Raw genomic sequence first — 23,031 nt, 5'->3', positions numbered from 1 at the left:
GTTTTAAAACATCTAAAATTACTCTTATAATGCATGCTGAATTGCATATTGAGTGGAGAGGGACTTTAATAAATTAGTTGCAGCTCTATTCATTATTTAATCAGAAAGCATTTCTCTCCACAGTACGGACTCTACTCTGCCTTCATGGGGGGGTTCATGTACACCCTCCTCGGGACCTCTAAGGATGTGACACTTGGTCCCACGGCCATCATGTCCCTCCTGTGCTTCTCCGTGGTGGGGGGGCAGCCCCACCGAGCCGTGCTGCTCAGCCTCCTCTGTGGACTCATCCAGGCTGTAATGGCATTACTGAGATTAGGTGAGGGGAGGGAACTCATGTGAAAACCTTGTGACACCAGTTTTGGTGTTTTTCTTAGTTTTGTAAACACTCGTGAGCCAAGTGGATGGACTCAAAAGGGTGTTTTTAGCAAAATAAAAATGAGTTTTTATTCACACATTGTGACATATTGTTTTCACCTGATAGCAATGACATTTTAGCATTATATCTTCCAATCTGTAAAATTTAGGGTGAGCTGTGTATCAAAACCTGATATAAAAATATTACAATATTTAAAATGAATTGTTTAGAGAAAGAACTGCAGAGACTGTGAAGAAACAGGAGATTAGTTAGTGAGTGCACTTCCTGCCACCACATCTACAACTTCCTCTGCTTAACCACACACACAATTTCTGTGATATCTTTTATTTTGGTTCAGTGTCGTATCAAAGCTTTGCTCGTCTTCTGCAGGTTTCCTGCTGGACTTCATCTCTTTTCCTGTAATAAAAGGCTTCACTTGTGCTGCTGCGGTAACCATTGGCTTTGGCCAGGTCAAGGTGACGCACGCACACACACACACACACACACACACACACACGTACAATAACACGTACATACTATACTAAGCAAGCAGTTGCAGTTCTTGAGTCTGGATTTTAACATTGAGCAGACATTTTCCAATACATTTATCAGCACAATATTGTGGACTGATATTAGTTTATCTTAGTAAAAAGAAAATGCACAGCAGAAATGCCAAAGGTATGTTTGAGGTAATTTTGAAACAGTGATTGTTGGATAAACTACACACCAAACTGAGAGCACAGCCAATTTTATTTGAAGCTGAAAAAAATGTCCTGCTCTGTGACAACACCTTGGTCACAATTCCTTACAATAATAAATTATATCCTTGTGTTTAACGGTCAAATATTGGATATATGGAGCATCCATGTCAGTTATCCAGTATCAGTCTGTCTCTATATCAGTATTTACAGAGCAGCAAGGTCTCACACACCCTTGTTTCGCTGTAATAACCTGACTTGTTCTGGTATGACAGCAGCTAATGGTGCCTGATGTCAGCAAGCATTAGGTCACTAACTATTTCCATATAATGGATATTACTGAGTCAGTTTAAAGTTAATTCTGTCACGGCTACCGTATACACTGTCCAGCAAAAGTGACATATGTTCACTTTAACTGGGGCCTTGTGACATTTATTGCAGGTTGTTTCCCCAAATCTTCCAAAGATGTTATTCTGCTTTTATCTGTTGCTGCTTTTTAATCTTTAAAGAGTAAAGAATTATGCCCTGTTCCTGTCTTAGTGCCAGTGGTCTCAGCTGATGGCAGTCCTGTTGTTTTCTGTTTCTAGAACATTCTGGGACTCCAGGGCGTTCCGCACGAGTTCTACCTGGAGGTTTACTACACCTTCTACAAGATCCCAGAGGCCAGGATTGGTGATGTGGTACTAGGTCTGCTCTGTCTTGCTCTGCTGGTCATGTTGTTGTTTATGAAGACGAGTCTGGGCTCTGACGACGCTCCCACCTACTCCAGAGTCGCCTGGAAAGTAGTGTGGACTGTTGCTACCAGTGAGTACTTGTGTACAACTGTGTAAATGTCACACACATGTACACTAAAGACGGTGTTAAAAAATTAGTAGCCAAATACTAAAATTATAGCTCTTTTATCTTTATTTCTGTTATTTAATTTACACTGAATAATCTGTATTCCAGGATGGTATATATTTAGCTTTTATGATGCTGGTGTATAAAATATGAATTTTGTTTTTGATACATGTTGTGATTTTCTAAAACCTTCCTCTTTCCTCCAACTTCTTCTCTGTCTTGGTCAGTGCGTAACGCTCTGGTGGTCATGGCTGCATCCTTAGTAGCATTTTCCTGGGAAGCTTACGGTTATCACGTGTTCACAGTCACTGGGAAAACTTCCCAGGGGCTACCGCCGTTCAGTCCCCCACCCACCTCAGACGCCACAGCCAACGGCACCGTCGTCTCCTTTGGGGAGATTGTTGAGGTAAGGAGCAGAGAGACGAGGCCAGCCACGGGGTGAGGGCAGTCACTCTTTGTGATTCAAGTGATTCACTTGCAACTTTCACTTCCCAAAATCTTTCCAGTTTGCAAGAAGTGCAGCTGACTAGACACTTCTCTTCTCTGTGGTTTTGTGCAGGGCTTTGGAGGAGGACTGGCTGTGATTCCTTTAATGGGTCTGTTGGAGAGCCTTGCTATTGCTAAAGCTTTTGGTAAGTATTTTTAGCCACACTAGTAGTATCGTTTCTAGACAGCGTTGGTCAATCCACCCCTTTGGTCCAGACTGAAATATCTCAACACCTATTGGATGGATTTACATGAAATTTTGTACAGACATTCATGTTCCCCAGAGGAGGAATCATGATGAGGATTTTGGTAATCCCCTGACTTTTCCTCTAGTGCCACCATCAGGCCAATTTTACATTTGTCCAACACTTCTGTTTATGAGATTCCCATCAGCCTTTGTGCTAATCAGCAACTGTTAGCATGCAAAACTAACATTGTGAACATGGTGAACATTATAACTGCTAAACATCAATATGTTATCATTGTCATTGTGAGCATGTTAGCATGCTGATGTTAGCATTTAGCTCAAAGCACCGCTGTCCCGAAGTACAGCCTCACAGAGCTGCTATCATGGCTGTACACTTCATTATTTGAAATGTCGACTTTATGTAAACATTTTATAACCTGTTACATTATACCACACATTATACCACCATTAGATGGCAAGGCAGCTAAAGAATGAGTCTTGCCTGATTCTAACTTCCTGTTTCACCTCAGCCAGTCAGAACGACTACAGAATTGATGCCAACCAGGAGCTGCTGGCTATTGGTGTGACCAACATCATGGGCTCCTTTGTGTCAGCCTACCCTGTTACTGGCAGCTTTGGGAGGTGTGTGCGTGTGTGCGTGTGTCATGTTTTTTTTTTTATATCCGGGTTTGGGTTACAATTAGGTTAGGGGTAGGGTAGAGGTTGGGCATGTAGTTGTGTTGGTAAAGGTTGGGATAAGAGGTTAGGGAGTGCAATATGTCAATGACATGTCCCCACCGGGATAGAGTAATAAACATGTGTGTCTGTGTGAGAGAGAGAGAGAGCAGATGTCATGTATTCTTGACAGTGACATGTTTTCTGCTCACATCCAGGACAGCGGTGAACTCCCAGACTGGTGTTTGCACTCCAGCTGGAGGGATCATTACCAGTGAGTCATGACCCTTTCAACTTTTGCTGCATCTCTTCTGCCCTCTGGTGGTGCACTGTTATTTTTACTGTTACAGTGCATTATGTGCTGGTTCAATCAGATACGTGTTTTTCTTAGTTTGTAAATGATGAATTTCTGTACAGTTCACCTTCTCTCTGTGTGTTTTTGCAGGTGTGATCGTATTGCTTTCCCTGGCGTTCCTCATGCCGGCCTTCTACTACATCCCCAAGGCCTCACTAGCTGCTGTTATCATCTGTGCGGTAACTCCCATGGTGGATTACCGTGTCGTGGCTAAGATGTGGAGGATACGCAGTAGGTGTCTGTTCAGTTTTTTGTGTCTCACATGTATCTGTTTGTTTAATTGTGGTCTCATGCTAGTGCATCTTCTACAGAGCTGGACCTGCTGCCTTTTGTTGTGACGTTCCTGATGAGTTTCTGGCAGGTGCAGTACGGTATCATGGGAGGTGTAGCTGTATCTGGAGCCCTGCTGCTGTACAACACTGCAAGACCCCAGATAAAGGTAACATAATATTCTGCACAGGACTGTGTATGACAATTAAAGGAAGAGTCCTCTGTGACAGATATTTAGCCTTTCAGTGCCAGCACACAAATGTTTCTTTGCTTCTTTCTTTAACGGTACAAAAGAAATTCGCTTTGGTTAGAGACATGATTGGATCATCATCACTACATGGAGTTAAATTCAACATACATTGCTGCTACTTATTCATCATCTAAACACACCCCTCAGACAGTAATAATAAATTAAATTTATAAAGCACTCTAAATACTCAAAGTTGCTTTACAGATTATTTTTGTGTACAGGTTTCTGATCAAGGTGTGCTGGTGATGGAGTTGGACAGTGGTCTCAGCTTTCCTGCCACAGAGTATCTCAGCCACATCATACACACTTGGGCTCTGCAGGGTAAGGATGTGTCTGGTAGCCTTTTGTTTAAAGGACACCTACACGAAATGGTAATGTGTGGTGATCTCTGTCTTGTTTAACCTCCTCTCATTTACTTGCCCCCAGCGTCTCCACCGCGGTCGGTGGTCCTGGATTGCCATCATGTCAGCATCATAGATTACTCAGTGATCAGTGAGCTGAGGGACCTGCTGAGGCAGTTCAAAAAACGAGAAGTGCGACTGTTTTTTTCCAGATTGCAGGTACGGCATTCTGTCCTGTCTTACAGGCTTTTATTGGAGTACAAATTATTGGCCGTCATTATTTGGCCGTCAAGTTGTTCTTCCAACAAGATTGGAACATTTGCTCACTGTGAATTTCTAAATAAAGTGCTTTTTTGTTTGAGGCTAGAATTCAGCTCTTAGAACAACAAAACTAAATATACAGTATGTACACTTTGTCTCTGTCTTCCTCCCACCTTTAGCCCTTTGTTCTTGAGGTCCTCCTAGCAGCTGATCTGCAGGGCCTCATGTATACAGACAGTGTGGAGGCAGCACTGCAGATGGAGTCGGGAGCCTCCTCAATGACCAACACTGGAGATCTTTGATGGTGGAGAAAAGCGATGTAACGACAATGATCAGTGACATTTCTGGTCTGGGATTATTAGGCCCTCTAACAATTTATTCACTGGCTAGTAGGTGTATGTGGACTGCCAGTGGCCAAGTGATGTCCCTCTGTGTTTCACTGAACTTTATATCTGCTAAACTTGACTTTGTAAATCATTGTGGAATCACTACATTACCATTGCACAATTAACAGAGAACCCTTCTGTTAGGTTTTATGGTTGAAGGTGATGGGTGAGCTTCCAGGGACCAAATCTGAATTTACAGAAGAGGGGTGACTGGTGTGTGAATAACAGAACAGAGCAAAGCTAACTATTATTGTGACTTGTTTTATTTATCTATGTAAAAGGAAATATAAGGTGATTGATTTCTCTTATTGTTTTGTTTGTAAAGAAATGTCATCAAGGCTGTGGCAAAAGTGTTTTGACTTTGAAAATTACTTTAATTGAATTACATTATGAACCTAAAATGAAGGGTTTTTACTGAATAAAATAAATATTTTAAACATTAGGTTGTATTTGAATTACATTTCTAATTAAATTACATTACTTTGAGATCCTGTTGATCTGCATCGAAACACTGACGTAAAGTCTTTGACTCATTGCAGTAAAACAATAAAACATGATCACTTCCAAGGGGGGTAAACAATTTTCATAGGCACAGTAAACTTTTTTTTTTCAAACCATTAAGGATTGTAATGGGAATTTCATAAGAACCATCTTTAAAACACTGCCATGTAACTAATCTCACTAGGGGCCTCCAGGGGTCAATGGAAGGTAAATGTGTGTGATGCTTTAACATATGTCCAGAGGGGTCAGGACTTTAAGTGGTTCACCACATGTACCTTGGACATGGGTGTCTTTCTATAGATCCAGATTGAGTGTCCCCCTCGGGAACGCTCAAAGACACCTTGATGAGATAGTACTCCGACCCTGAGACTAAGATAAAAGCTGCATGAGCTGTTACACTGCAGCTCACTTGGATGATACTCTCTGATGCGTATGTGTCCCTGTGAGTTCCTTCTGCAGAAGACTTGAATAAAATTCACAGAAAGACAAGTGTTTGCCTGAGCTGTTTATTTAAACACGCTTTTCCCACCACATCATATAAATCATTTGATTTTCTATACAATCCGACATCATATTAACTTTAAATTAACAACAACAGAAGAGTAAAAGTCCCAAGCTGGAGTCACATGGACAAAAGAATGAATGAATTTCTCCATCCATTATCCTGAAATTGTAATCCATCAGCTGTTTCGAACTTCAGCAATTATGTCGTCATGAAAGGGAAGCGGCTGGACTACAAATGAGCTGTTTTCTGGCAGTTCAGAGCAGTGTTTTCTGTGGGAGATGGGAACTCCCTTTGGGGTGGACTTTGGGCTTTTTCACTTTGCAAACTCAATAAAGGAGAGGGAAAAAGGCAAAAAACATTTACTCATTTAGCAGACACTTTTATCCAAAGTGACTTACATTTGATGAACAACATACAACATTTGATGAACAACATACAGCATTATACCACCTCTTTAACATAGTTTGGTTTATTGAGCCCAGCCAAGGAGATACAGTGCCAGCATTCAACATTTGAACACGTTAAATGTCAACACCAAATCTGAACGATAACAACAGAGCATTTGGTCACTTTTATGTTTCTGTCTTCCCCCTAGTTCCTGTAGGTTTCCCACTTAGTTCATCTTTAGCTGGCCTTTACCTAGAACAACAAATCTATCTGATGTTTAGACTCCGATGCTTCGTCAAATTGGAATCAAATTCTATCCATGAGTTGTACGCTAATCTGTGGAGCCAGTAAGTTTTTGTTAAACATTTTGTAAGACTCAACCTTGTCAGATTCCCAGAGAACACTGATTTTTGCCAGCCTGACGCCTGAGCTACTGTCTCTACCTTATCAGTCTAACTGTTGTCTCCCTAACAAGGACAGTTACATGTGAGAAAGAACTACAGCTGGAAGGTCAGTGAACACTTGTGGGGTCAGCTAATGACTCCAAGCTAGACCTGTCTTACTTTTCCTTGTCACATCAATTAAGACACCTGAGAATGTTCTATAACATTTATGACAAAGATCAAAACACCCTATGTTAATCTGTCACCATGTGCTGTGATGTATTGTGTTCTTTACTTTTAGTATTGATTATTTGACATCTTAGCATTGAAGGTGTCTGAGCTAATATCCACACAAACATGTGCTTTCTTAGCAGTGCCTGTGTGACTGATTGCTGTGTTTGTGTATGGCTTTCCTTTGAAATGATGCCCAACTTTCCAACAATTGCTTTGTACGTAGCACTATTAGTAATACTGTATGAAGGGCACACTATTGCACACTGGTACTTACTGGCATAAAGGGTTGTAAAAATCTTATTAGCCCGTCTTAAAATGGAACAAAGTACCATTTACCTCAGAATAATAAAACACTGAAGAGGAAGTGAGTTTTGAAATATGATTGCAAGAAGGGCTGCAGTGATTCCAAAAATAAAGATAATAAGTGACTTATTACCATAATAATTACACAATGAATCAAGTTGCTAAATGGTCTGTATCCTTTCAAGTCTTCGCATCAACAAATCGTTTTACGCTACAACACATTCACCCATTCACACACTGTTCCCAGCTGTACAAGTGAGATGCTCCTAATTTCATAAAAACAAACCTTTTCAAAGGCAGATATATAATGCAGAGATATAAGATGGGGTCCAACATGCACATGCCATACTGATGCATGATGAGAGAAGCGTTGAGATTTACCTGATGCCACTGACATCAAGGGGTTCATCAAACGGTTGACATCTTTTAAAATGTATTTCTAACTGCGTGTCCTTCCTTCTTCCTTAGACTTTTAAGATATTGACAAAATAATCCTAATTCATGGTCCTCTTACAATTTACTGAAATGGATGGCATTTGCTCAGTCAAACTGAGTGAGATGTAAATATAAACTGTCAGGTACAGTTGAGGCTGTGGCACAGGAGGAAGAGCGTGTCGCCCACTTATCGGTAGGTGTTTGATCCCCGGCTCCTCAAGTCTGTATGTTGAAATATCTTTGTCTAAGATACTGGACCCAAAATTGCTCCTGAAGGCTGTGTCATCAGTGTATGAATGTGTGTGAACGGGTGAATGCGACATGTTTTGTTTGTGCTTTGACTGGTCGGAGGACTAGAAAGGCACAGTCTATTTGACATTGGAAACAGCAAGTACGTGGCCCTTGAATTGGTGAAACTAATTTTCATGGAGTTTCGAGAGTACTCAGTGTGCTCTCTGGCTTTTCAGTCAATGTTGACGAAGTGTGGTTATAAATGGGATTAACATTAGAATGTACAAACCTAGAAACAAGAGTCTCCTTGTTTCAACACTGACCTGAGATAGATTGTGGTACCATAAAATATATTGACTCAGGCCTTTGTTTGTGTGCCAGTTAAGTCTGAATTTATCATTTTACGTTATTTGATTAATAAGTAACTCTTTTGATGTCATACTACATGTATCGGTGCTGTCGGTGACCCCCATTGGTCTTTTGAGCACACATAGGGGCCTATAAATTCTCACACTGTCACTCACTGGGAGATATTCACTGTCACTAACTCCTGGGTTCCCACAGTCTTTCAAAGGTAAGAACAATGTCTGGCAAAGTAATGAATATGGCAGCATCTTTTGAAAATGTGATTTTAAGACTTCTTTTTTGTTTTTTCAGCAAGTTGGTGTCGTGGATGTGGTCCATAATGGGGGTGCCTGGGGGTTTGTTATTGCTCCTAATTTTGCAGATTTTAACAGGAAGCACTTCAGGTAGGTCATGTAACATCTTGTCATCTTGGGTGTAATTGTACTTAAAAAAAAAACACATTTAAATAGATTTTTGTGTGGCTCCTTTGCTCCTTCTGTGTCATGCATGGATGCACTTCAATTAAAAGTCTTTAATTAAATAGTACTCTGCCTTTCTTTCTCCACACACAAATTATAAATTCAGGCACCAACAACATTGGGATGAATTACATAGTTCATAAAAGAACTTGTTAACTTTAAATTTCCCCAAATTTCTCTTTAAGTTGATTTAGGATAAAACATTTTATTTGGCACTGTCAGTATTTCTATTCCAGTGATTTAGTGAAGCCATATTATTCTTACATTAACTTCAATAATAAAAGTTAAGATGGCTTTTTTATAAATGCACCTCCAAATTAGCTGTCTGGTACATAATTTCACCCTTGCTTTTCTATAATATCAATATTACATGATTATATAATTTTCAGATATTCATTAGAAAACTTCCTGGTCCAGACAAAAATTTAACATAAAATGTTAAACAGTTTTTCAAACAGGGTAACATGGAACATGTGGAATTGAAACAACTCCAGACGAATGTTGTGGAGTAACTATTTACATGTAATTTTGTTAAATAATTTAATTACAAAATAAATTTAACTGTAATCCGCTACATTTACTGAAAAATGTATAACTAAATTACAGTTACTAATGAAAATGTTCATGATTACATTGGGGGTTACATCTGAACATTATCTGTAAAAAGCTCGGCTATATGTTGAATAATGTTCATTTTGTTGCTCTGCATGTTTTTCATGTGCACAATGTATTCCTTTGCAATTTCCTGCCATAGTCCTTACATTACTTTGATAAATTAATTGGTAAATGTAACCTTCCCAACACTGCTCCAGATTAGGATCAGGGTGGGCAGACAATCAAAACTGTCCTGAAAAACACATAATCCCAGGAAGTAAAGTAAAGTAATCCAAGACACATGAAGGAGGACTCTCATAAAATAAACCAGGACATAGCTAAAGTCAAACCCAAAACCATAACACAAAGTCCTTTCTACCTGAACTGCCTTTGTAATAATAATCAACCATGACACAGTATTAAGAGACCACGTAAAATCTTGCATTCAGTTGTGAAAATCCTTGAAAATAAAATAAACAGTGGTAAACTTTGATGGTGATTGCACCTCTGGTATAACTCTACAGTGAGATTTGAACAGATGTTTTCTGTGTAATTGTACTCACAGGATAACTAAACATAAATGATCCTGAATTAGTTTTGTTCATTACGCCAATTGCATGTAATTTCACTGTAGTTTCACCGTTTTACCTGGAAAAGCTACTTCAAATTACTTACATCATGCACAAACTATCCTCTTACTTTTCACAGGGACACTTGTCTCCAGTTGTGATTCATGTCATGATGAAGCCACCTGCCTGGAGTCACGAGAAAGAGGAGACTCTCTCACCAGCCCGGCGCTCTCTTGTGTCTGTAAAGATGGATTTGTAGGCGATGGTCTCGCCTGTTACAATGCAAAACTCTGCAGTGACTCTTCTTGCTGTAGCCAAGGTTATCACTGGTCACCAGACAGTGGCTGTGTGGACACTGACGAGTGTTCCCTTCCAGACTCACCGTGCATGCCACCCCAGGTTTGCCAAAACACCCCAGGCTCTTTCCAATGTTTGGAGTCTTCCTCCAGCTCAAGATCGAGCCCCTCCTCTCAATATGTCCAGTTCAACTGTGGAAACACAGTTTGTCCTTCAGGCATGGACTGCATCAGTTATAATGGGGTTCTCCGTTGTGCTGACCCCTGTGAGCACTACACTGTACTGAATGACGACTGGCGTTCAACGAATAACACATCAAATACAGTCATTCACTGTGACCGAAATGTTAACTGGCAAGGCTGGTATCGCCTGTTACTGTGGCAAACCAGTGCTCATATTCCAGAGAGGTGTATACCTGAAAACAGGTGTGGAACCCATGCTACTATGTGGATAACAGAGCCTCATCCCACACAGTCTGATGAAATAGTAAATCGTACTGTGTGTAATTCCTGGCACAGCTGCTGCACTTTTCCGACACACACCATCCATGTCAAGCTCTGCTATGGAAACTACTACGTCTATAAACTTGTAAAGCCTTCCACTTGCTCACTTGCATACTGTGCAGGTATTATTCCATTTTAAACATCTTTACACTGTAACAACAAATGCAATGTTCTCATCTAAAGCATTCATTTATATTTTAAGAAAGTAGTGAAGAAACTAATGTCTTCTTGTTCTTAAAGTGAATGAATAATTTACGGACCAAAAAAATCTCACTGGCTTAGCACGAGTGTCTCACTGTTGTCTGTTGTTAACAGAGGTGAACACACAGCAGTTTCACCAACCACACCGACTCCAAGACCTCAGAACACCACCACTGCTCAGGTGATAGCTAACACCACAACACCCGCAGACAACAGCACAGGAGTTGAGGGGCAGGTCCGCCTGGCCGATGGAGGAAACAGCTCCTGTTCCGGTAGAGTGGAGATCTTCCTCCGAGGACAGTGGGGGACGGTGTGTGACGATGACTGGGGCCTGGTTGATGCTCAGGTGGTGTGCAGACAGCTGGGCTGCGGCAGGGCCGTGTCAGCACCACAAGGTGCACGTTTTGGACAGGGCAGAGGGCCCATCTGGCTGGATGATGTCACGTGCACAGGCAGCGAATCAAAGCTCACCCAGTGCAGGCACCGTGGGTTTGGATCTCACAATTGCGGTCACCATGAGGATGCTGGTGTCGTGTGTGAAGGTAGGTTTCCTTTTATATTTTGAAATGTTTTGACATAATACAGTTCAAATTACAAACTGAGGTTTACGGAGGTTCTCATCATTGGTATTTAGTATTTACCATCTATTTTCCTTTCTTCTTAAAAGAAAAAGATACGTTGATCCATAAATGGATTTTGTACCCAACAATAACATAATCAGTTCCATCAATAATAAAGAAAGGGGGCTTTTCCTCATGACTGCAGCTGGCAGTGCAGGCTATAGTTGTCTTGTGATTTCACAGAGACTTTTCTTTCAGTTCAACCAGGATCCAACAGCACAGTTTCACCAACCACACCGACTCCAAGACCTCAGAACACCACCTCTGCTCAGGTGATAGCTAACACCACAACACCCGCAGACAACAGCACAGGAGTTGAGGGGCAGGTCCGCCTGGCCGATGGAGGAAACAGCTCCTGCTCCGGCAGAGTGGAGATCTTCCTCCGAGGACAGTGGGGGACGGTGTGTGACGATGCCTGGGACCTGAGGGATGCCAACGTGGTGTGCAGACAGCTGGGCTGTGGCACTGCTCGTTCTGCACCAACAAATGCAGCTTATGGACAGGGCAGTGGACCCATCTGGCTGGATGATGTCAGCTGTTTTGGAAATGAACCCTCTATAACAGACTGCAGACATCGAGGGTTTGGGTCCACAACTGCGGTCACGTTGAAGATGCCAGCGTTGTGTGTGAATGTAGGTTTCCTTTTATATTTTGAAATGTTTTGACATAATACAGTTCAAATTACAAACTGAGGTTTACGGAGGTTCTCATCATTGGTATTTAGTATTTACCATCTATTTTCCTTTCTTCTTAAAAGAAAAAGATACGTTGATCCATAAATGGATTTTGTACCCAACAATAACATAATCAGTTCCATCAATAATAAAGAAAGGGGGCTTTTCCTCATGACTGCAGCTGGCAGTGCAGGCTATAGTTGTCTTGTGATTTCACAGAGACTTTTCTTTCAGTTCAACCAGGATCCAACAGCACAGTTTCACCAACCACACCGACTCCAAGACCTCAGAACACCACCTCTGCTCAGGTGATAGCTAACACCACAACATCCGCAGACAACAGCACAGGAGTTGAGGGGCAGGTCCGCCTGGCCGATGGAGGAAACAGCTCCTGCACCGGTAGAGTGGAGATCTTCCTCCGAGGACAGTGGGGGACGGTGTGTGACGATGACTGGGGCCTGGTTGATGCTCAGGTGGTGTGCAGACAGCTGGGCTGCGGCAGGGCCGTGTCAGCACCACAAGGTGCACGTTTTGGACAGGGCAGAGGGCCCATCTGGCTGGATGATGTCACGTGCACAGGCAGCGAATCAAAGCTCACCCAGTGCAGGCACCGTGGGTTTGGATCTCACAATTGCGGTCACCATGAGGATGCTGGTGTCGTGTGTGAAGGTAAATACAAATTTGTACAGCTAAAAGCAGTGAAGTCTTAGTGAGTAACTATTTGTTATTTGCCATATCAACAGTATTATGTGCATGTTTTTCTGTTAGCTGGTTCACCAGTGAGGCTGGTCAACTCTGACAACCGCTGCTCTGGCAGAGTGGAGCTCTACCATCATGGACAGTGGGGGACGGTGTGTGACGATGCCTGGGACCTGAGGGATGCCAACGTGGTGTGCAGACAGCTGGGCTGTGGCACTGCTCGTTCTGCACCAACAAATGCAGCTTATGGACAGGGTAGTGGACCCATCTGGCTGGATGATGTCAGCTGTTTTGGAAATGAACCCTCTATAACAGACTGCAGACATCGAGGGTTTGGGGTCCACAACTGCGGTCACGTTGAAGATGCCAGCGTTGTGTGTGAATGTAGGTTTCCTTTTATATTTTGAAATGTTTTGACATAATACAGTTCAAATTACAAACTGAGGTTTACGGAGGTTCTCATCATTGGTATTTAGTATTTACCATCTATTTTCCTTTCTTCTTAAAAGAAAAAGATACGTTGATCCATAAATGGATTTTGTACCCAACAATAACATAATCAGTTCCATCAATAATAAAGAAAGGGGGCTTTTCCTCATGACTGCAGCTGGCAGTGCAGGCTATAGTTTTCTTGTGATTTCACAGAGACTTTTCTTTCAGTTCAACCAGGATCCAACAGCACAGTTTCACCAACCACACCGACTCCAAGACCTCAAACACCACCACTGCTCAGGTGATAGCTAACACCACAACACCGCAGACAACAGCACAGGAGTTGAGGGGCAGGTCCGCCTGGCCGATGGAGGAAACAGCTCCTGCTCCGGCAGAGTGGAGATCTTCCTCCGAGGACAGTGGGGGACGGTGTGTGACGATGACTGGGGCCTGGTTGATGCTCAGGTGGTGTGCAGACAGCTGGGCTGTGGCAGGGCCGTGTCAGCACCACAAGGTGCACGTTTTGGACAGGGCAGAGGGCCCATCTGGCTGGATGATGTCACGTGCACAGGCAGCGAATCAAAGCTCACCCAGTGCAGGCACCGTGGGTTTGGATCTCACAATTGCGGTCACCATGAGGATGCTGGTGTCGTGTGTGAAGGTAAATACAAATTTGTACAGCTAAAAGCAGTGAAGTCTTAGTGAGTAACTATTTGTTATTTGCCATATCAACAGTATTATGTGCATGTTTTTCTGTTAGCTGGTTCACCAGTGAGGCTGGTCAACTCTGACAACCGCTGCTCTGGCAGAGTGGAGCTCTACCATCATGGACAGTGGGGGACGGTGTGTGACGATGCCTGGGACCTGAGGGATGCCAACGTGGTGTGCAGACAGCTGGGCTGTGGCACTGCTCGTTCTGCACCAACAAATGCAGCTTATGGACAGGGCAGTGGACCCATCTGGCTGGATGATGTCAGCTGTTTTGGAAATGAATCATCGATAACAGACTGCAGACATCGAGGATTTGGGATCCACAACTGCGGTCACATTGAAGATGCCAGCGTTGTGTGTGAATGTAGGTTTCCTTTTATATTTTGAAATGTTTTGACATAATACAGTTCATCATTGGTATAAAGTATTTACCATCTAATTTCCTTTCTTCTTTCTCTCACACTTCTCTGACATTATATCTTCCTCTATAGTCCAGCATCCTGCACTCCAGTCTGCAGAGCTTATTTGTGGCCATGATAAACTCTACGTGGGGCTGGATATGGCAAGCTTGACATCTTCTGGTTTGAACCCATTCTCGGGCAACCTAGCATCCCGCAATTGCTCCTGGGTCAGAGTGCATGATGATGCAGTGTGGTACGAAGTCCAGGCCACAGAAGGTGCCTGTGGAAATACACTAAGGGTAAAGACTTAACTTGTGTTTTTTTCTGCTGTGAACCTGATTATTTAATCTATAGAGACATTTTTATGTTGTCCTGTTGTTTTTTAAACTACCAGATAATGTGCATCTGCTCAGCATGGGCAGTGCTACAAATTCTGGGGGCCTTTAAATAATGTATCTTGTGCCCCCTTCTTTAGCTGTGGGCACCTTGAATCTTCAGCTGCTGTCACTGCCACTGCCACTTACAGCTAGATGTATTATTATGCTATCTTATGTGCAATGTATGTTTCTGTTCAGGGTTAAACCCATAAATCTAGCATAATGCTACTGCTGTCGATATCACATTTTAAAAATCACCCCTAAAAACCACCACCCTTGCCCAAGTAACCACAAACTCCTCAGTCAGGCAGCTGAAGGGTCACTGTAGCTTGTGATTCTGCTTATAAGACAAGGCTGCTCAGACTTTGTGGAAGTCACAGCCACCATGGCAAGAAGTGGCTGATCTTCCTCATTAAACAGCAACGGTCACAAAACACCTGGATCCCATGTTGATTGAGCCAGGCCTTTAACTTCCCAGCAACCCAGAGCTATCCTCCTCTGCCTGTCATACATCAAATACCTTGGTCTCCTGGAGTACAGCTGTGTCCTAGAGCGTGCTATGGACTGCTTAATTCTTAACTGGCCTCTCAGTGAATCTGAATACCTCCAAGGAAGACACAGAATTTCTTATTAACTTAATCCCTCCTTAAGACCATGGACCTTGACCAGTTTTAAAACTCAACCGGGCCCAGGTGATTAATCTCTCAGGACCCTTGAGGATCCATCTGCATTTAGACGCTGATGTTGTTATTATCAAGCCATCAATGGAGCTGTGGAACACCAGACATGGTGACAGAGTCTCTATACTTCACATTTGCTGATTCGACAACCATGTTCATGGCAAACAGGATCACTGAAATGGTGCATTCAGAAATGATCCCCTTCTCCAGCTGGTGCCAAGCTTATGTTGCTTGGCATAACAAGAGCCTGGGGCACCTCTTGTAGACCTTAAGAGGGCCTGAGGCTGAGCTTGTTTTAGCTTCACTTCAAGGCTCCCTGGTTTGAACTGTGGCATTTGTTCTGGCATGAAAGCCCTTCAGTCCCCCAGGTCTTGGTCTCTGCATCCAGCCCAGTCCCTTTACTGAATTCAAACCCAGGCTCCTGTGGTAACTCAGCCTTGATATGTGGTACTGGCTCTACCTTGTGAGCTACTGGGGAGCCTCATTTACTGCTTCTGAATGCCAAACCCCTCAGCAGCAGTGTTGACAATGATGGTTGACACTGACTGGCACTTCTGATCTGCATCACTTCTGGCTGTGCTTCTAGGATCCCGTCCATATCCTCATCAAACTGGAGCCACTCCTCTATTTGTTAGCTGCTGGCCCCTTGCCCTTTCAGTGTTCAGAACCGCCCTGGCGTGGAGCTTGCAGTACACAAAGGTTCTGGTCACTGTAGGGGGACTCCTGTGTGGCAACTCCTGTATCTCATAAAGATAACAACTGGTCTGGTCTGGTGGATCTTCAGGCCACATGGGTTTTTGCAGACGTCACACAACTGGACTATTTAGCACATAGTCTTGACTGGAGAATCTTTCCCCAAATTGTAAATCTCTTCTTCAGGGAGGTCAGGTCACCAAGAATGGAGAGGGATACAGTGACAATTACAGTTTCTCTAACCACTTGCTCATGCTGATGCTAACAGAAAATCCTCTCAAGTTGACATAATCATTCAACTGAGTGATCATTTAATCCTCTGTCTTTCAGACCAACCGCACTCATGCCATCTACTCCAACAGTTTATCTACCCAATAAGAAATGGGTCCTTCGTCGTTCCTGTGAGTCTTCCTTTCTCTTGTGCTTATCCCCTGGACACAAACGCAAGCCTGAATGTGGCTGTCAGACCATTCCTGCCGTAAGTAGCCTTTTACTGAATGTAACCAATTTTATGATAATAAAGTTCCTGATGACATCACATCACAAAAATTATGGCAAATCTGGTGAAAATTGGTCTAGTATATTTGTTGCATACATTGCTGTCTAACAGTGTCTTTTTTGATATAACCACTAGGAGTCACTAAAGTCAGTCATTTTCAAATCCTCCACACAGAAGCTTAGATAGAGTGAAATTCTTTCGATCTTGCTGATCAGCATTGTTGTAACACACAGATAAATACATCTGCAAATTAGAAAGCAAGGCCTTATAGATCCTAGTCTAGATGTCCGTGATGACTATCCAACTGTTTCATATAATTCACAGTGGCAAGTGATATATAAGTGTGCTATTTTAATCCTGTTTTAGTCTAATGATGAATCCAATAATCTAGTGCCAGTGGAGACAGCATAAGCGTGCCCTCTATAATTCATATAAATAATATGGTGTATGGTATGTATCCATCCTAGTTAACAGTTAGTCCCCTGATTATGGCATGAAGCACCACAACAGTACAGAAACCTTAGGCACCACAGCGAGGATGTACCTGAAGACACCAGAGGGATGGTTATGCTATCTAGCTGATATACAATGAAAAGAACATTTTAAGTAGTTGCCATTTGTTTGTATCTGAATGAAAGAAACAGCTTTAATCAAAGAGAAATGTCAAGACCTTTCTGGGATAAAAAAGAATAAAGCAATAAAAAAAAGCCATAACAAAAAAGCATATTTTCTTGACAGGCTGGAAAGTGGCCTTTCAGGCTCGGGATCCAAAGCTAGAGCCTCCATGTCTCTGTTCCACAACTCCAGCTACACTGAGACTTATCCAGCAGGCCAGGTCATCCTGCCAGTGGGGTCACCGTTGTACGTGGGCGTTTCTGTGGAGGAGAGAGATCCACGCTTTGCAGTCGTTCTGGAAGACTGCCATGCCACTCACTCATCAAACCCTGACGACCCCATGAGATACTATCTCATCCAGAACAAGTAAGTGTCCCTCTAGAGCACCAGCAGATGGTTTGTGGAGGATAATATAAATGGGAAAAAGTTAAATGTATAGAGATGTGTAATAGCCCTGATGACCCTCTCCATCCTCTCTGCCAGGTGTCCCACTGACCGCCAACAGGTGTCAGTGACTGAGAGCGGCTCGTCCCTGCAAGCTCGTTTCTCTGCCCTGTGTTCCTGCTCCAGAATGAATACCGAGACATTTTCCTTCATTGCAGCCTCAGCCTGTGTGACCAAAGGAGCTTCTCCTGTGTTCCAGTAAGTCACACATGTCACTTCAACAATAGCATTGTCAATCCATGTTCAATGCTGCTTAAACACTGGGATTTGATGGTATCTCTCTTTTTACACCCTCTCCCACCATGTAGCATTGCACAAGTAGGACGTACCGCTCTGTTTCCAGCTCTGATCCTTTGATGCCCCTCACCGTTGGACCAATCAGTTGTGAGTATAAATGATAATTTGGTCTCAGGGCCGATGTCTCAAAACAATGAACTATATGGAATTAATAACCATGTTTTTTCTCTTTTTTATTTATCTTTAGGGGACAAGTCACCTTCGGGAGCTGGTAACACACAGTTATAATACAAACACATTGCATATTGTGATTTTGTTTGGTTACTAAAAACCAAAAAAAACCCATGGGGTTTAAAATAAAAATGATACCAAAAGCTACATTCTGCTGTGTTTATTTCTAGCACAGGTTTGATTTGACAGTGTGTGTGTATATATATATATATATATATATATATATATATATATATATATATATGTATGTGTGTGATATAAAATCACTTTGTTTAAAAACAAAACCTTGAACCTTGATGGTGGAACATGCACTAGTCAACAAGAAAATGTAAAACCAAATTGCAACTATGAGGTCTCAAACCAACTAAGCAAAATCTTGGGTGTTGATGTTGGGCTGAAACTGATATCCTAACAGTTTGGTGTGTCACATGCAGTTTTCATGCATAATAACCACAGAAGAAACCTTTTTCAAATCCTGTCCTTTTGTGCAAAAACATGTAGGCTACACTATATTGCCAAAAGTTTTGGGCCACCTGCCTTTACATGCACATGAAGTTTAATGACATCCCGTTCTTAACCCGTTTAATGCGGAGTTGGCCCACCCTTTGCAGCTAAAACAGCGTCAACTCTTCTGGGAAGGCTGTCCACAAGGTTTAGGAGTGTAGTCACAGGAATTTTTGACCATTCTAGAAGCACATTTGTGAGGTCAGGCACAGATGTTGGACGAGAAGGCCTGGCCTGGCCTCCAATTCATCTCAAAGGTGTTCTATCAGGTTGAGGTCAGGACTCTGTGCAGGCCAGTCAAGTTCTCCACACCAAACCCGCTCATCATGTCTTTATGGACCTTGCTTTGTGCACTGGTGCGCAGTCATGTTGGACAGGAAGGAGCTATCCCCACAACTTTGGGAGCATGAAATTGTCCAAACTGTCTTGCTATGCTGAAGCATTAACTGTTACGGTGGGTGTGGGTTGGTGAGGCAGGGTTGAGCAGGTTGGAGGACCCAAACACAGGACACAGAGCAGGTATAGTTCAGTGGTTTAATTAAACAAACAAAAGGCGAGCACACTTACATACTGAGTGGCTGGCTGAGTCCATAAAAAGCCATAATGAGAAACTAAACCAAAATCCAACACAAGTAATCCAAAACACCAAGAGCAGAGAGTAGAAAGACAAAATACTTGACAAGACAGGAGCCACAACTGACAGGGAGTAACACCAACAATGACCAGACAAGGGCTGAACAGAAAGACCACACATATATACCAGGGATAACGAGCAGGGCGGGAGCAACACAGGTGACAGACATGAGGCTAACGAGGGAGGCAGAGAGACAGCAAGAAAACAGAGAGGCAGGCAGGCAGAGACAACAGGGGGTAACAGAGAGAACACTTAGACAAGCAGACATGGGTGAATAACCAAGAATGCACAGGTACGAGCTAAACAGAACCAGTAAATGAACAAGGGAATACACAAGACAAAACCGGGAACACAAGAGCAGGAGTAAACACAAAAGATATTAACTAATGTACAGGACTAGGAACTAACTGAACAAGACTACACAGAGAAACACAGAACCAAAAACAGACTTAAACAGGAAAGACATGAACACAAAAACCACACTCCTAACATTAACAGTTCCTTTCACTGGAACTAAGGGGCCAAGTCCAACCCCTGAAAAACAACCCCAACCATAATTCCCCCTCCACCAGACTTTACACTTGGCACAATGCAGTCAGGGAATTACTGTTCTCCTGGCAACTGCCAAACCCAGACTCATCCATCGGATCGCCAGACAGAAGCGTGATTCGTTACTCCAGAGAACAGGTCTCCACTGCTCTAGTGTCCAGTGGCAGCGTGCTTTACACCACTGCAGCCAACGCTTTGCATTGCACTTTGTTATAATACAACTAACAGTTGACCATGGACTATATAGTGAGGAAATTTCATGAATGGACTTATTGCACAGGTAGTAACCTATCACAGTACCACGCTTGAATTCACTGAGCTCCTAAGAGCGACCCATTCTTTCACAAATGTGTGTAGAAGCAGTCTGCGTGCCTAGATGCTTGATTTTATACAAATGTGGCCATGGAAGTGGTTGGAACACCTGAATTCAATGATTCGGAGCGGTGTCCTAAAACATTTGGCAATATAGTGTATTTTATTAAACTGGATTACAGGCATGAAACCATGCCTGGCTAACTGCCACAGAATTATATTCAAACAGAAGTCCCTTTACTATCTGACATACTTATCACAATCAAAAAATTCTGTTTACTTTAAAATGTCGGAAGCATTTTTGACATATATTGACTCAGATCGGGCCTGCAACCTGATCAGGGTATCAGTTTCACCTGGGTTGTTTTGTTTCATGTGCACACAAACATGCTTATGTACAGTACTCACCAATAATAATAATAATCTTTATTTGTAGAGCACTTTTCAAAAACAAGTTACAAAGTGCTTTAACAAGTGTAAAGACAATAATACCCAAAAGACAATAATACAAAAAAATACAAGATAAAAGCATGAAAACATTGAAAAGACTAAAATACATGTTTAAGATAAATATAAAATCAGTAAAATAGAATAAAATAAAAGGGATAAAATAAAGTCAAATAAGATCGGGAAAGGCTCTCCTATAAAAGTATGTTTTAAGAAGGGACTTAAAAGAGTTCACTGACTCAGCCGACCTGATTTCCTCAGGCAGGCTGTTCCAGAGCCTCGGGGCCCTGACAGCAACGCTCTGTCCCCTTTAGTTTTCAGTCGAGACTCTGGAACAGACAACAGACTTCTGCCCGAGGATCTCAAGGTACGTGCTGGTGTGTATGGGACTAAAAGTTCAGAAATATAACAAGGCGAGAGGCCATGAAGAGCTTTAAAAGTGATCAATAAAATGTTAAAGTCAATTCTAAAACATACTGGGAGCCAGTGTAATGAAGCTAAAATAGGAGTAATGTGGTCATATTTCTTTGTTCTGGTTAAAAGCCTGGCAGCTGAGTTCTGGACAGTCTGGAGTCGATCAATAGATTTTTGGGTTAAACAGGTAAAAAGGCTGTTGCAATAATCCAGGCGTGATGAGAGAAGGCGTGTAAAATGGTCTTGGTGTCCTTAAAAGTTAACATAGATCGAATTTTTGCTATATTTCTAAGTTGATAAAAACATGATTGAACAAGCTTTGTGGTGTGCTGCTCGAAATTTAAATTACAAACCAAACAAACCAAGCACCAAGGTTCTTTGCCACAGGCTTAATGTGATTTACTAGGGAACCAGCAGATGGCAGTATTTGTTTTGCCATCTTCTGGGACGCGATGACCAGGATTTCTGTTTTGTCTGAGTTCAGCAATATGTTTCTTCTAATATATTTTTTAACTTTGGTTGTTGATTGTGTAATCTGAGATGTGGCGTTCTGTTCTTATTCGTTTGATTGGTGAGAGCTGTCATATCCTCTTTTTATTTTTATTATATCGACATTAAAATATTCAAGTTTCAAAATAATTGGATCTGTCTCACATTAGATCATGTCCTGGGAACCATCTGTTATCACATGCATGTGAGCAGCGATATCCTCGTAGTCCATTTGCCATTTTTAGATATATAACGTATCAGCCTTGGTATTGATATTGTTCATCCTGGACCTGGTATCCGATCCACACCAAACTGTGTGGTGTTGACCACCACAGCTTTCACTTGCTTTCTGGTCTGGTGGGTGTGAGTGCAATAAATTCAAGCAACAAAATGTACACTCATATTTAACATGTCTTATTTAAAATAGTAACAAAGTGGTAAGTTAAATAAAGTGGTGAGTAACCATAGTGTTAGTGGTTGTTCACCTCCAGCTGAAGGTCACAGGATCCACTCCTGCTCTGCTCTCTAGGAAACTCATAATAATGGCCAGCGAATGCAGGGGGGCGTGGATTTCTAGCCACTTTTTGATTGACACGCCTAGCGCCCAATAGAAAGGCGTGCTGGCACAGAGGAGGCCGGGCATCGAGTGACCAATGTTTCCATCTCATAGTCTTCGTTTTCTAAAGGAAACAACGGGACAGTGTCTACTAAAAAGTTACACAGTGGAGGACACACCCGCCCGTGTAACGTTGTGGCGCTCTTGTAAATTTTACGCAAAACAGTGGCAGTAAGTGTGAGTATGCAGCTAAATGAGAGACTGGGTTTGACAGAGCATTACAGATACCGTACATGTGATTTGCTGCTATGTTTCGTCCCACACACGAATATTGTCTGGCTCTGCAGGTGTCCGTGGCTGCTGCTGAGCTGAGAAACTTCTGTCTGCAAAATGCCTCCAAGGACCCTCTCCTGGTCGGGGTCCCCTCTAGTGATAATCCCTTCAGACCCCCTAAGTCCTGCTCCCTGTTCTGAGGTAGGTCTGCTCGTCCCTCCACTGAGGCTGCAGGATGGTGAGTTAATATGTGCAGTTAATTACATTAGGGAAGAAATTAATTACACATTCACAGTTTACACTGAAACCAGTCTACTAAATTTAGGCAGGTGCTATAAAGTCCCACTAGAGAAGCAGTATAAAAGGTCTAATATTTCACATGTCTTGACTTTATTGAACCCTGCATACAGGTTTGGGGCTAGATTAATTAGCAAATTATTTTCTTGACTAACCGTTTTGTCTATTAACA

General features: G+C 42.4%; 2 protein-coding genes, 1 long non-coding RNA gene and 1 pseudogene across 3 annotated transcripts; all 4 read left to right on the top strand.

Moving 5' to 3' along the window:
• Positions 1-123: 123 nt before the first annotated feature.
• Positions 124-6,094, top strand: LOC119918792 (sodium-independent sulfate anion transporter-like; the record flags this gene model as incomplete). Its single annotated transcript, XM_038739479.1, has 12 exons — positions 124-316; positions 746-831; positions 1,641-1,857; positions 2,121-2,299; positions 2,453-2,525; positions 3,097-3,208; positions 3,460-3,515; positions 3,687-3,827; positions 3,908-4,035; positions 4,338-4,437; positions 4,543-4,676; positions 4,898-6,094. Coding segments are annotated over 12 exons (1,542 nt in total), but the record flags the coding sequence as incomplete, so codon positions are not given.
• A 2,474-nt stretch (positions 6,095-8,568) lies between these two features.
• LOC119918793 (uromodulin-like) lies at positions 8,569-11,196 on the top strand (the record flags this gene model as incomplete). Its single annotated transcript, XM_038739480.1, has 4 exons — positions 8,569-8,657; positions 8,741-8,832; positions 10,210-10,992; positions 11,186-11,196. Coding segments are annotated over exons 2-4 (870 nt in total), but the record flags the coding sequence as incomplete, so codon positions are not given.
• A 5-nt stretch (positions 11,197-11,201) lies between these two features.
• LOC119918790 lies at positions 11,202-18,531 on the top strand (annotated as a pseudogene).
• A 3,869-nt stretch (positions 18,532-22,400) lies between these two features.
• LOC119918789 lies at positions 22,401-22,766 on the top strand. Its single transcript, XR_005447499.1, has 2 exons — positions 22,401-22,526; positions 22,637-22,766. It is a non-coding gene; the product is annotated as an uncharacterized LOC119918789 (long non-coding RNA).
• The last annotated feature ends 265 nt before the right edge of the window (positions 22,767-23,031 follow it).

The sequence above is a fragment of the Micropterus salmoides genome, unplaced genomic scaffold (genome assembly GCF_014851395.1).
Source record: "Micropterus salmoides isolate LMB-PRFRI ecotype aquatic unplaced genomic scaffold, ASM1485139v1 Ms_hic_scaffold_2418, whole genome shotgun sequence".
NCBI classification, from domain to species: Eukaryota; Metazoa; Chordata; class Actinopteri; order Centrarchiformes; family Centrarchidae; genus Micropterus; species Micropterus salmoides.
The sequence above is the reverse complement of the archived record's forward strand: the minus strand, read 5'-3'. Positions and strand labels throughout refer to the sequence as shown.